This window comes from Typopeltis vanoorti, chromosome 11, assembly GCF_054136105.1.
Source record: "Typopeltis vanoorti isolate ZY-2024b chromosome 11, IOZ_Tvanoo_1.0, whole genome shotgun sequence".
Classification (NCBI taxonomy): domain Eukaryota; kingdom Metazoa; phylum Arthropoda; class Arachnida; order Uropygi; family Thelyphonidae; genus Typopeltis; species Typopeltis vanoorti.
Window position 1 is genome coordinate 97472839 of NC_143559.1, and position 15728 is coordinate 97488566.

At 35.0% G+C, this 15728-nt stretch overlaps 1 protein-coding gene across 1 annotated transcript in view; it reads left to right on the forward strand.

The window, feature by feature from the left end:
• a (arc) overlaps positions 1 to 15728 on the forward strand; it is a 123690-nt gene that overhangs the window by 66782 nt on the left and 41180 nt on the right. Inside the window, exon 5 of the mRNA XM_090400530.1 lies at positions 8177 to 8387. Within this exon, the coding sequence (XP_090256656.1) occupies positions 8177 to 8387 (211 nt within the window). The remainder of the gene's footprint in view (positions 1 to 8176; positions 8388 to 15728) is intronic.

The following is a 15728-nucleotide window of genomic DNA, read 5'->3' on the forward strand; positions in this document are numbered from 1 at the left end:
TCCTTGAACACGTGAAAGGATTGGCGCCCATGAAATAGACTGTGATTACGAAAAAACGTAGTAGGCTCATGATTGAGGTGGAAAGGCTTCTTGTTCTTTGGCTGGAAGACCAGCATCAACGCCGTATCCCAATTAGCCTCATGTTAATTCAATAAAAGGCATTTTTTCAAAAAAAAATGAAATTCAAGAAATTTCATTTTTGTAATTTTTCTGTACTATACAGTAATTATGTTCTTTCATTTTCCTATGGCCTAGTTCTGTTTCTTGATATATACGTATGACTTGAGGTGTTTTAGGTTAGGTAAGTAACTTAGGCTATGGTAATTCTGACTTGCATTGAAAATCGCCTTACGTAGGAACGGATCTCCAACGTAACTTGAGGACCCCTGTATACCCTTGATTTTACACTCGTGCTTAGACGCACTGTAGATATGTATTCATAGTGCTGGTTTGCGTGTTCTGAGGGATGAAAATCTCGAGTTTATGGGTGCAAAAACCCTCTACCTCCTTATGAGACTGCCTAACTCACCTTTATCTGGTCTCTTTAACTAAAGGTGAGTTAGGCTGTTGGAAGCCAAAGTCAGAATGAGTGCCATTAAGAAGGGGATGAGGACTAAATTTTTCTCTCAGTGGTGCCTGATTGTAATGGATTGTCGTTGGATGTGTGTGTGTGAACAGCATGAATGAATTCAAGAATTCATTCATGTCTGTATTCCTTGAAATGGATAAAATTGAATATCATGCGGTTGTAAAGTTCTTTGTAAAAGAAGGTTTAACGCTAAAAGAAATTCATTCGAAGTTTATAAACGTTTATAGGTACTCTTCTCCTTCATTTTCGACAATTAAGAAATGGGCTGCCAAGTTTAAACATGGCCATACCAGCCTTGAAGCTGATCCACGTGAAGGACGTCCAAAAAGTTTAACAACAGAAATCATTGATCAAGTGCACGATATGGTATTGGATGACTGTAGAATTGAAGTGCGTGAAATTGCTGAGACTATAGGCATTTCATAAGAACATGTAGGATATATTTTGCATGACGAATTGCAAATGAAAAATCTTTGTGCAAGATGGGTGCCGTGCTGATCAAAAACGCACTCGCATGAAAATCTCTGATGGATGAGACTTGGATTCACCAGTACACACCATAATCCAAACAGTGGACAGAAGCCAGTTAGTCAGTTCCAAAAAAGACAAGGTCATGGCATTGGTGTTTTAGGATGCTAAAGGCATTTTGTTTATTAATTATCTTGAAAAGGGTAAAACAATAACTGGGGATTATTATTCCGATCTTTTAACCAGACTAGACGACAAAATTCGTGAGAAAAGACCCAGTTTGCAGAAGAAAAAAAATCATCTTTCATTAGGACAGTGCACTTGCCCACAAGTGTTTTGGCAATGGGGAAATTAAGGGTTGTTGAGAGGGCACTATGAGTTGTTGGAACATCCACCCTATTCCCCAGATTTGGCTCCCTCTGACTTCTAGCTCTTCCCAAAACTAAAACTCCTCCTCGCTTGTCAGAATTTTTCTTCGAATCAAGAGGTGATTTCAGCTGTAGCACTATGGTGTATTTTGCAGGATCTTACTGAGAACCACTTCAGGTACGGGATAATGCCGCCGGAGCATCACTGGAATAAATGTATTAGTCTTAAGGAAGATTATGTTGAAAAATAAAAATTTTGAAATTATAGATTTGTTTTTTCATTGTAAGGCCGAGAACTTTTCAGACCCCCCCCCCCATATACTGTTGTTATTATTAGAACCGGCAACTCCAAAGAGTCCTTAGACTCATCGAGGGAGGCCCTAACATCATCTCAAGAACAACTATTCAACATTCACACAATATCTATCATACTTCACCTTGAACTCATTTACAGTCGTGCCGCCCACAACAGACTCTGGCAGCTTATTCCACTCATTCACCACTCTCCAATTAAAAAACTTAGCTCTAACACCCTTGCTAACCACACTCGTGCCCAGTTTCCATGGATGGCCCCTAGTACTCCCACCACCAGTCCTATTCTCAAAAATATCTTCTGAATTAATCTTATAGAAACCCTTCAGTAATTTGAATGACTCAATCATATCGCTCCTTTTCTGCCCTATTAGCCAATTTCTGCAACCCATAAATCTTCAACCTGTTCTCATAAGGTTCATTCCATAGACCTGCTATCATCTTGGTCACTCGTTTCCACCTCCTCCCCATCAAGAAGAAACCCTGGCACCCAAATCTGGGTGCCAGGATGGATATATATATATATATATATATCCTTAAGGGCTCACTTTAGTGAGTATGGGCATGGCAAACCCGAGGCACCTAATGCATGGACCATGCCTATTTCTTTTTATCTTGCTCCTCGAATACTCTAATATGAGTATTTGAGGGCTAGGGGTGATTCTTTCCTATTTTTCTACCTCACACAGTGGGAGTCCACCTTCTTCCCTAGGTGCCTGCCCGCCTCCATTTAAAAATGGTGAAGACAAATCTGAACTCTATACCGCATCGGTCGTCGCATGGGTTACCAAGGGCAGCACTGGATATTAGGCTACCTGGACATCCAGTGACAAGTGGGCTATGGAAGCAAGATTTGCAGAACTCAAAAGTAATTACAAGGAAAAAGGGGAGCATGGCTGAAAATTACAGTGCTTCTACTATTCAAACCTCTCAATTAGGGGATTTCAGAAACGAATGTCTAGCTTTGGCTTGAACTGCACCCAAATTTGGAAATTTCATTTGAAAGGCTGATGCAACAGCGTAGCTCCATTATCAAATGCAAGATATTTAGTGAAAACTTGATCTTGAAGCACTGAAAGCTCATGCTGTAAAAGGAGACTGTACGGCCCTGAACTGACCAAGAATATGAACGTAGCTGAACCAGATTCCAACATGCAAAATACTGAAGATGTTAAAAACATAGAAATAGTTGAAAGGAATCTATCAGAGAAGGAAACATGAACTCGCTACAGAAATTACAGAGTAAATGAACAATAACATGGAACGAATTAGGCTTGCAGTATTGAGGCAAGTACCTCAACAGAAGCTGAAGGAACTTCTACAAGAAGCCAATAAAGTTGTAATGGCTATTCCTACTGGAACTATTGGACAAACAAATGAACTTATGTACTCAATAGCCTACGTAGTAACATCTGAATTAATCTATAAGATTAGTGAACCCAACAGCAGTATAGCTCAGAAACCAAAGTGGAAGCATCGACTGGAGAATAAAATTCTTAGAGCAGAGGTGAGCAATTTGAAAAACCTTAAGGAAAAAGTTGAAAAACAAACCCGAAAACCTGAAATAACCTCATAAAGAGGTATAATATTGGAACACAACATATTGATGAAGCATTAGAGGAACTAAAGCAAAAAAACGTTGCGGCTAAAATAAGAAGATACACTGCACGCATTGAACAGTACACGTAAAATTCGATGTTTCACATTAATCAGCACTAATTTTACAAGAAAACTGATAGCTGCAGGAATGATAATTTTAAAGAAAATATAAATACTAAAGAAAATATTCACTTAAATTTTGGTAAAACCTATGGGACAACCCTAAAAGGTTTTCCCATAAGTCCCAATATATAATAAGGTTGTCCCAAATAATAATAAGGCAAAGTGGATTGAACAAATTACAAATGAATCTCAAAAATGAAAAATAGACCAACTGAAAATAACAGCTGAAGTGGTTCAAAAGCAAGCAAAAAGGATTAAAAAAAAAAAAAAAAAAAAAGTGGTCAACACCTGGGATGGATGAATTACATGGCTGCTGGTTGAAATATCTGACAGGCTTACACGAAAGACTTGCTAACCAATTTAACGATGTTTTAGAAGGACAAAGCAAAGAAGAATGGCTCACAGCAGGCAAAACTTTTTTGATCATAAAAGATAAGGAAAAGGTCCAAAGCCAGGGAACTTCCAACCAATAACCTGCCTGCCAACAACTTTTAAGCTACTCACAGGCATACGAGCTGACAAAATATATAGCTATCTTAAAGCAAATTATTTTTTTCCAATTGAACAAAAAGGTAGCAGCAAAAACTCAAGAGGCACAAAAGACCAATTGCTGATTGATAAAACGATTTTGAAAAATTGCAAACATAGAAAAACATATGGCCTGGATAGATAAAATAAATGTTTGATTCAGTGTCTCATAGCTGGATTTTAAAATGCACAGAACTATTTAGTATTAGCAAAAATGTACAAAAATTCTTGTAAACCATCATGAAAAATTGAAAAACAATGTTGATTCTGAACAGAGAAGAAATTGGGGAGGTAAACAGAAAAAGGGATGTTTTTCAAGGAGACTCATCTCCTTTACTGTTTATTTTGTCACTGATCCCCTTAACTGGAATTAAGGGGATCAGTGACAAAATAAACACATTTACCAAACTGTGCAAAAAATTGCAAAGATATCTTGCCTTTTATACTTAGACGATCTGAATCCGTATGCAAAATCAGAGAATGAACTTGGATCATTGCTTAATGCTGTGCACATATTCAGTCAAGATATATCAATGGACTTTGACTTAGACAAATGCAAAATTGTTGGAATAACAAGAGGAAAGTTTGAAGACCTGAACAAAATCGAACTGCTCAATGGCAAAAAAAAATCAATGCAATAAAATTCGAAGATAGCTACAAATATTTTGGAATTTTAGAAGCATCAGAAATTCTGTACAATAAGATCAAAGAAAAACTAGAACAGAATACATGAGGTGGCTTAGAAATCTCTTTAAGTCAATGCTTAACGCTGGAAATTTGATAAAAGCAATTAACAGCTGGGCCATACCTGTTTCTGAGATGTTCAGCAGGCATTGTTGAATGAACCTAGCTAGAGTTGGAGAATTTACACCAAAAACTCGAAAATTAATGACAATGCACCATGCCCTCAATCCTCACAGTGACATTGATAGGCTCTACCTATCATGCAAAAAAAGAGGCAGAGGATTACTAAAAGTAAAGCAAGTTGTTGAAGAAAAATGAAATCTGAATGATTGTCTGCATTGTTCTGTCGTTGTTCAAATCCCCTATATGTTCTTTTTTTCGAATTTCCAGGCTTCTTGAAAACTGGCCTATGTAATTTAATCCACAGGAACATGGAATGTTGTATACACTTGTGTATTTGAAGAAGGCATTAATGTCCTTAGGAGATCTTAAAATGTGACGTATAGTTTTGACAGGTTGGAGAGCAACTCTGACGTTGAAAGATTTAAGGAGTTTGGCTATTTTTGTTGACACTGAGCCTGCATACATCAAGAAGCGCAGAAATTCGAAGAAAAGAACATATAGGGGACATGAACAACAACAGAACAGATACTTCAGGATTAGCCCATCACTTCTCAATCTCTAACCACACCATCGAATGGAATAACAGTTCCATGCCTTATAGAAGATTTTCGATGTAGAAATCAAAGACTCCACGGTTGTACTCCGCTCTGGAGAAAATCTAAACAGAAATCAAGGAATGATTCTGAAAGACATCTGGAAAAGCCTAATAAATTTACTCAGCTTACCAGAATTTCATTTCACTAAAAACTATATAATGTGCTCAATAAACATGACTGAGACACTACATTCCATGCTTATGATGTTACATGTCAGTTTTAATTTATCTGACTGTGTTACTCCATTCTTCTTTTTTACTAGCAAACATTAGTGTGTACTGTTATACTTGTCCTAAAGAAGCCAGACAGAATAGCTGGTGAAACTTATGCATAGCATTTATTAATATCTGGTCAAATAAAATCGAGAAAAAACTCAAGTATTTAATGTTTAAGTGACTAAATACAAAACAAAAATTACTTCTTGTTTCGACTTTCACATTATGGTCATTTGGAATGCACACAACAATATACACACTAAGGGACATGAGCAAAACATCACCACATTATATTGCAGCATTACTAGTTTGGATAGCTGAAGATCCTAGCCTGACCTCTTGGTTTGATATTATGAAAATAATGATCTGAGAAAGGAAGGATGGCTACAGTAACACTAAACATGAAGATAAACTTCTTGATCGGCAAGGATAATTTTAAGTAGAGTTATATAGGGAAATTGAACAATCAGAGCCTAGTGGATGTGGTCCAACATTAGAGAAGGCAGCTGACATAAAGCTGGATCTTATTGGACACCTAAACAGCTAATAAAAATTGAATTTTAAACACATGAAAACGTTTCGGGGAAAATTTATAGAAAAGTGCAAGCTTAATAGAATAGTAGTAGTCATTAATACCTTCCTATTTCTGTTCACATTACATAGTCATTACTAACATAATGAGCCAACATAAATATGTATATAAACTTATATGGAGAGGATACAAATATGAGAAAAGTCTTTGTTTAAAATTTGAGATGGATTTTTTTACTTTTGTATTTGGATCATCCACCCAAATACAAAAGAAAGTATGATAGCTTACATATTCTGAAACAAAAGTCCTGTCATCTGTGCTATTATAATGTTGATTGTAATTTCTTCAAATTTGGGAAGCAAGATGATTCGAAATGCAAATGGATCATCATTTTGTTTTGAATAGGATAAAAGTATCACGGTGAGAAGAAAAATAAGAACTAAAAAAAAAAAAAAAATCCAAGTTTCTTAGAACCAGTGTTATTTTGAGCTCATTATAAACAGTAACAGCCCAAAACCTTCATCATAGAACTGAATTTCTTCACAAATTGAGATTACAGGGTTGACTGCTGAAGTTTTCAGGTTATTTTTAATTTTAATGGTACAGACTGCACATATTTAGTTCGCTAAAAGATTTCAAGCAAATGACATTACTAAAGTAACATTTCAAAATTTTAAATATCACTCTAGATTTTAATTTTAGTAATTTCATAATCTTCTTTCTTTCTTTTGTGTCCCATTATTTGCAGTTATACTTTTTTGTTATTTAAATTAAGGGGATATTAAATCCCACATTGTTTCAAAACCGAATAAGAAACTCAAAGATTGGAATCAAAGAGTTTCATGCCAAATATAGTAAACTATAACAGTATCAGCGGATACTAGCGTAAGCCAAAGCACATAGTACAAACTAGGGCAACTCGTAGCAAAGGTGGGTAAAGATCTGATCACTATTCTTAGTATTTCCCATAATGTAAAACACAACATCCTAGGAGATGCATGATGTTATACATTATGGTGGAAGGTCACTACCCAGACCGGTTTAGACCTTTATTGAGGTCTCATCAGTGAGCAGGTAGACCAAAATAATACTGAGGGTATTGCGAAAAGAACTTATATACTCTGCTATACGAGTTGCCAAACAGGTGAACCCATTAAATTAAATATAAAGAGCCAATAGCTTCATTTCGACGATGTAGAGTGATACTAAGAATAGTGATTAGAGCTTTACCCACCTTTGCTATGAGTTGCCCTAGTGTGCACTATGTGCTTTGGCTTACGCTAGTATCCACCGATACTTTTATAGTTTACTATATTCAGCATGAAAATCTTTGATTCCAATCTTTGAGTTTCTTATTCGGTTTTAGAACAATGTGGGATTTAATATCCCCTTAATTTAAATAATGCTACATCGTCGAAATGAAACCTGTTGGCTCTTTATATTTAAGTAAATACTTTTTAGTGTTTTCATTTTGTGTTCTTAATGTATGGTTTCTGCCAATCCTTTATTCTGTTTCCAACCATTTCCTGAGCATGGAGTGGGGAAGGAAAGTCAGTTTCTTCCCCCCCCCCCCAAAAAAAATAAAAAAATAAAATAAAATAAATAAATAAATAAATAAAAATAATAATAGTCATGAATCTTGAGCCATAATGAACTATTTCCCAGTTCCCTAAGGATTTTGCTATAACGAGCATATACTGCACATGGGTTTTGAAAAAAATCAAAGTTGAGCAACTTTCAGAGGCTCACTGCAGATGTAAATACAGGTAATCCTTGTTTTATGCGGGGATGCATTCCAAGAAATCACAGTGGTACATTTTTTTTTCACATCTTTTGAACTGTTTTTATTGATTGATTTAATTTCTCATATTAATGCAGTGTACAAAATATCTTTAAATAAATCGTTGGTATTGAAGATACAATGAAACAAGTGTATTTTGAATCCTCTGTATTCAGAGTTTACTGAACTTTGAATATGAAGTCAGTAACATTTATCAACTTATTTTGCCATTTTTTAGAAGAATAATTTTTATTTTCAGATTAGCAACAGTGCACTGTGTACTCTTCCAAGGCGTCCAAAGTCTTCTCAACTTTCTTTACACACTGTGGTATTTGAGAAAGGGCCTGGTCGAAAAAGCTTAGGTTTTAGCATTGTTGGAGGTAAAGATTCTCCCAAAGGTGAAATGGGCATTTTTGTTAAAACTATATTTTCAAATGGCCAAGCAGCAGAAACTGGAAGTCTTAAAGAAGGTATGTCAAATATAGTGTCAGCTTTGAGATAGTTGTGGAATGAGGGCAACAGTAGAATTTATAGATTTTAACTCTTACAAATCATAGCATGCTTATTGTAGAAATTCAATCATAAGAAAAATTTTCTTGTCTTCTTTAACAGTATATAAACACCTTTTAAATGTTAATTTGTTATATGTGACAAAGTAACTTTAAATTTTAATGAAAATTTAGTTCAAAGATGGTGTTAAAGTTAAAGAAAAATTGTCCACTTTAAACTAATAATTATGTTGAAATTTATCAACATAATTATTAGTTTAAAGTGGACAATTTTTAGCATACAAACACAAAACTTCATTGTAAAAATACATACTTATTGGTGTCAACTTGCAAATGGCCACTGTGAAATCTGAATAGCACATGATTAGTTTCAGCACTGGCTTACAATAATAACAGGATTTTAGAATATATTAATCTTAGTTTCATAATAGTTGCAACAGGTTGTATGTAGATCTGTGCATGTCTATGATTTACAAAACATTATCATGCTTATTTTCATATTGTTTAGATCTAACTTTTAATGAGAAATGAATCATTTATCAGAAATGCCATCCAAATTTTCACTTGCTTTAATATCTAGATTGTTGAAATAAGTATTAGGACAGTTGATTTTGGGTAATGCAATGTTTTTACTAATATCACATCCTGATAACATGTCTTTCAAAATCTCTACATGTTTCTAAGAGTATACATTTGTTTTGCATTATGTAGCAGAATAGGCCCTTTCTATTTATTCTAAAATAGGGAGTGTGCTAATACTTCTATGTATAGCTTGTTTATTCAGAATTGTCATAACAAATTTTAGAAATTCTTAAATTAAAGCTCTACTTGTCAGAACGTCTACAATTAGATTTCCGAAGGTTAAAAGAGAGCCTTGAAGAAAGACAAAAGACTATGCTGAAAACTGTTGGGGCCATATCCCTTGTGTGCTTTGAATAGGTATCCTGCTGGCCATAGTGTAGTAGGATGATTAGTGAAAGCTGGGAGTGGAGTAGTAATACCAAATTAATTGAACGGGATGAAACACCCATGGCTCTATCTTAAGAAATCTGTGTTGAATAGACTACTACAAAATAGATGGCAGTAAAATTCCCTGAGAAAAACAAGATATGGATGGATTTACAATATTTTACAGCATGCTGAACCACTTCAAAAGATCAAGTGTAGACCTATCAAATAATAGACCAGTTAGGAAGAAAACTATTGATACAAAACTTATTCTTGATTGTGTTGAATTACCCTTGAGGGGGTACATACACTGAGAAACGTTAATAGTTACTTTCAAAATTAATGGTATGTTAGTTCTTTGTTTCTTTCAGATGAATTGAGATCAAATCCTCTTTTGAGAAAAAGTAGATAAGACATTTTATGGTAGCAGTAAAGGTGACTAAAAGATAGCATGGAGATCAGTGGTAGAGCACTGATTGCAAATTTTAAAGCTTTTGATGCTTGTGCACTGCTGGTTTGTTGAATGAATGGAGTGTGCCATCATCAGCAAAACTATGGTTGGATCATTGGTCATTTCTGTATAGGGGATAAAGGGCTGGTGATAGAACAGAGCCCTGAGGCACTCCTGCATTGGTAAAGTGAAGCTCAAAGACAGGAACCAATCAACCATGCATGCAGTGATCGAATCGGAGAGAAAGCTGGCTACTTAATGACAATGCTTGGAACTTAGACCAAAATATAAATTTTACTAAGCAGTCCTCATTGTTAAATAGTCATGTGCTCCAAAAATGTGAAAAGCATCAGCATGGGTTTCTTCAAACGTTTCAGTAGTGCATGTCCAGTAAGCTGAGATCTGTTGTGGATCCAGATAATGGCATAATCTATACTAATGGTAGTTGATTAACTGGTGAACCTGTATGCAGTGTGAAGATTCACTAATGACTTTCTCCATTATTTCATATTCCCTAAAGGGGAAGGATAGGCAAAATTCATTTAGCCTTTGGAAAGCAGTGGGCAGCCAGTCTCCATCCATAGTTATTACTGGTAGATTGTCAGCAGCTTTGAACTAATTTCAAGACTTCGCAAGTAGAAATATGCAAACAGTTATTACTGTCTCATGTTTCTAAACCTTAATTGGTATTATTGTCCGAAAATAGTGCATTCTATGGGTTATTGTGATCATTGCACTCATCGAAAGAATTTGTTTCACAATTAAAAATTAATTACTTATTTAAATTTTTAAATAAATCTAAAAAATACAGCTTAAGGAAATACAGGGATTTTCATATAAAATAGTGTGTATCCTTGTCGTACACCTATCTTCACTAATTCTTCACTGTATGGATTATATCATGAATGAAGGAAAGGAGTATTAAACATAATATTAAAGTGGGAGACATTAATATAATCTCTGCTTTAAGCAGTTGATATCTTAAATTCAGTACAACTCTCTTCAGGATTCTTTGAGTAACCTGAACCACTGTAACAGATTTAGTATAAAAATCACAATAAAAAGACACTGTGCAAATAGGCAAGAATATGGAAAAAGCACAGGTTTCTTCAGTCCCTTTTAATGCCATGTCCTGGTGATAAGTGATATAGGCAACCAGGAGATCTGTTGTGGACCTTGATTGGTGAAATCCATATTACAATTACTAATTAGTTGACAGTTCTCCAGATGTTGGAGTTGACTGTGAACTTATTATTATACAGGTATCTCCATGGAGTCGGAGGGCTCATCGTCATTATATTTTAGACAGCATAGAGGTGAAAGGAAGAGGTTGATAGTTGGGTAGTAGACATTTGCTTTATGGAATTGCCACTTGCATCCATGTTGTAGAGGATGCCAGCTGAGTATAATGTAGTGTACGTATATGTCATAAAGTAAGGCAAAATCTTATAGAACCTATTTTGATATTGACTGAGTGGAATAGAACTGAGCTAATGCTTGAAAGGACCATTCACTTCAAATGAATGTTTTTCTGTAGAGTAGACATTCACATCTTCTTTTATGAATGAATCGGATAACTTTTTCTAATATACCTACGGACCTTGCTGTGCACTGTGTCAGAATTATTTGGATAAAATTTAAATAATTAGGTGCATAATTAAACACTTGGATTCTAAATAATGGTATCCTTTGAGTGTGTTTTTTCAAACTGACTTTCATCTTTAATACTATTTGGGTGCATGGGAGGCAAATTCTATGTAAAGATGGAAAATTAAGAACTCCATTGTTAGATATAAAAGTTAAAGAAGCAGTTCCATGAAAAAGTTCTTTGCCAGTAAGTCAACATACACTCTTAGAGAAAAATGTATGAACATTTTATAAATGTTTTATGCAGATTTTTTTGGAGGCTACTAAGAAAGCTCAGGAATAAAGGAGTACCGCAAGTGAATCAAAGATAATGAGTATCAAAAAAAAAAAAAAAAAAACTGGCGATAACTAGAGTAATTATTTTAGCAACTTATTAAATAAACCAAATGAGAAAGTGATAAAATGATAGAAAATATGTAGGAAGAAGGCAGTCTAGAGCACACATTAGTATTAGAGTAAAAAAAAAAAAGTCCCTAGATCCCTGAAATGTAGAAAGGCAACTAGAGTAAATATCTGACCTGAAATGTTGAAATATAGAGATTGAAAATTTAGCAGCAGCAGCTCTGCATATTTAGAAAACTTGGTTTAGGTGTAGCTCATACCAATTTACAAAATACATATATAAATAATTGAATGTAACAGAAGAACTTCCTTACTGAATGTTCAGAAAAGCATACTTGAAGAAAAAGGACACGAAAAACTGAAGAACCAAAGTGATTCAAGCCAAATTGCATATTCCCAGACCACGTTTGTATCTTATAAAAAGTAAGAAATCATGGAAATATACATAAAAAGGATCTCTGTTTATGCTTCTTTGTTGATCTCAAAGGAATATTATTGTATTATTAAGGTACTAATTGGGAAAGAAACTATTCAAAACACTAAATCAGGTTTAAATGGAATCTTTTGCAAAGTAATATGAGTTGTAAATCAGCAATTAGAATTGAAGTGCAGGAAGGTAATTTGATTAAATTCAGGTGTAAGGCAGAATTGTATACTACTACTACTACTTTTAATCTGCATGGACTCCCTATTAAATATTAAATCTGGTATTAAAATGAGTTTCACATTATTCTCTGTGATAAAATTATCTTAAGTAATCTACAAGTCAGCAAATCTTTAATTAAATTGGATAGCAGTCAAAAATTTTAATACAGAAATCAACAATAATAATAATAAAAAAAGACAAATTTGAAAATAATAATCAGGATTCTTTCTCTGTATTGAATTCATAGAATAGGTTACACATTATAGCTGTTCAGGAACAATTTTTAGTGAAGATAATATTAAATAGGAAATGAGATGATCAACTTAGCTTAATTGTATGGTGCTCTGGATTGTGTTGATTACATTTTGTGCTCTCTAATTTTATTGCTATTTAAAGTGATTTTTACCCAATTTGTATCCCAAATGACATTACAACAACAGATATAAAGGAACTGAAGAATTCATAACCAACTAAGTACTCTGAGGTATTCAACAAAAAAATTTTTTTTTCTACTTTAATATTGGCCAAAGCAAATACCCATGCACTATGTATAGATATGCCTGCAGAACAAAGTAAAGATGGTGGCGACAAAGTTGAGTATTGACAGAGCACTACAAATCTTGCTGTGACAGGCCAGCTGAAGTTCAGAAGTGCTTTGGCTGCAAGCTGGAGATTATAGAAAAAAAAAAACCTCCAGTGTGATTTTATTTTATTTTTTGATGCCAATCAATGCATGCTAATTGCGTAAAGATTGATGAATCGGCAATAAAACTCCTGACCAACCTCAGCTAGCCGATCTTTTGTTCCATGTGCTTCCGCTCTGTTAAACAGTTTCTAAACCTAGGAAAGCATGTGGACAGCCTAGAGCAGCACCTTGTTATGCTTGATAATACCCTCTTGCATAAAATTGACACATTAGGAAAAAAAAAAAAATCGAAGTGATTCATAGTCAACTTCTTGATGTTAATGTGCCTACCACCAAAAATGCCAGTGAGCTTTACAACATCATCGCCGTGTGAGTCCAAGACATTGGAGGAAGAGAATAAAAAATATAACACCATGTACTGAACTTTAATCTGTCTCCAGATGACATCTGCAAGCTTTTCGAACAATCCAAAAAAAAAAAAAAAATGTGATCTTAGGAATATCATCACGTGTGTGACTGCTTCATCACCGCCATGAATGAAATGTCAGAAAATACTACCACATGTCAAGTGTACATGAGCCTGGCCAGATGTCATTTATGTGCAGCAGGAACAATCATCATCAAATTCCTGCCATGTACCCTCAAGGGGTGTACAGGATATGACAGTACTACATGAAAAAATTACATCATTACTAACTTCCTATCTACAATTTTCCTCCAAATTAGTCTGTTACTTGTCAAAACTCCAACATTATCAGATCTTATATTTCTATCGTCTAAGGCACTTTGTACCGTATCAATCCACCTATATCTTGGTCTTCCTCTGGGTCGTTTTCCTGCCAACCTGGCAGAGAACACTTGTTTTGCTAATCTTTCCTCTCCCATTCTATTTAAGTGACCATACCACCTGAGATTAGCTCTGCTAATGCATTCCTGGATGCTGACAATGTCAAGTTCTTTCCTAATATCCTCATTTTTAATATGATATTGCCATTGAGGCCATCTGTTCACGCCTCTTAATCTTTCTCAGGACTCTCATATCTGCGGTCTCTAGTCTTTGGTCAAGTGTTTTACTTCTGACCCAGCTCTCAGATCGATAAGTTAAAACTGGTTTGAACACTGTCTTGTATACAGCTAATTTAGTGTTCCGACTAATTTCTTTCTTATTCCATATGAATTTATTCAATTGACTTCCCACCATACCAGCTTTGCTGATTCTGTTGTCTATTTCTATATTTAATTTACCATCTTCAGTAAAAATCGTGCCCAAGTAGCTGAAATGTTTTACTTGTTCCACAGCTTCTCCATTCACAACACAGCTGACATTTTCAATGATTCTGCCTATTTTCATTGTCTTTGTCTTTTTATTGCTGACCCTCATACCATATCTATTACAACAACTATTCAATTTAGTCAGAGAATCTTGCAGACTTGTAGCGGATTTATTTAGAAGTATAACATCATCCGCATAAAGCAAAGAGCTGACATTAACATCTCCAATTTTGATATGTTTAATACCACTTTCCTTCATAATGTGATCCATATAGATAATGAATAACAGAGGGGATAATGTACATCCTTGTCTCACACCAGATTTAACATTAAACCATCTTCCTATACTTCCTTCAATTCTAACTGCTGACTTACAGCTCAAATAAAGACTAAGTATTGCTTGATATAATGCCCCATTGACACCATATAACTGCAGCGTATTGAATAGCTTCTCACTCGGCACCTTGTCATATGCCTTTTCGAAATCGACAAAACTTAAATACAGATCTTTGTTATATTCCCATGCTTTCTCGACTATTTGTCGTAAAGTGAAGATCTGATCCTGACAGCCTCTATTTGGCCTGAATCCAGCTTGTTCTTCACCAAGCTTTTCTTCCACAATTTTTCTCAACCGTTTCTCAAGTATACTTGCATAGATCTTGCCAGGAACACTCAGTAGGGAAATACCTCTGTAATTTTCACATTCAGTTTTATTCCCCTTTATATATGGGTACTATGAGAGCTCTACTCCAATCATCGGGAATTCGTCCCTCTGTCCAGGCTTTCTGAACTATGCAGTGCAGCCACTGTAAGACTTTTATACCACCATACTTCAGCATTTCTGGTCGAATATCATCTACTCCTGCTGCCTTTCCACATTTCAAGCCTTTGATGGCTTTTTCTACTTCAAGTATGGATATGTATTCCTGACTGCATGCCTGGTCAGTGTTTTTTATCACTGTGCTGTCATCACTGCTTGTTTCATTTAGCAGTTTTTCAAAGTAATTACTCCATACTTCAAGAATATCTTTTTCTCCTGTTTTCATGTCACCTTTATCATCTCTAACTCCTTTTACAGCACTCTTTCCTCCATTCCTAAGCTTCTTCAACAACCTCCAGAATATTTTGCCACCTTCTTGATATTTATTTTCTATATTCTTGCCAAAGTCCTCCCATGACTTTTGTTTAGCTAGTTTTACACACTGTTTAGCTTTCTTACATTTGTCTCTGTATTCTGTAAGAGTAAAAGCTGACTTATTTGCCAGGAACTTTTGATATGCTTTCTTCTTTTCCTTCACTGCCTCTTTAACTTCCTGTGTCCACCAGGGAGTTCTGATTTTTTTATCCTTG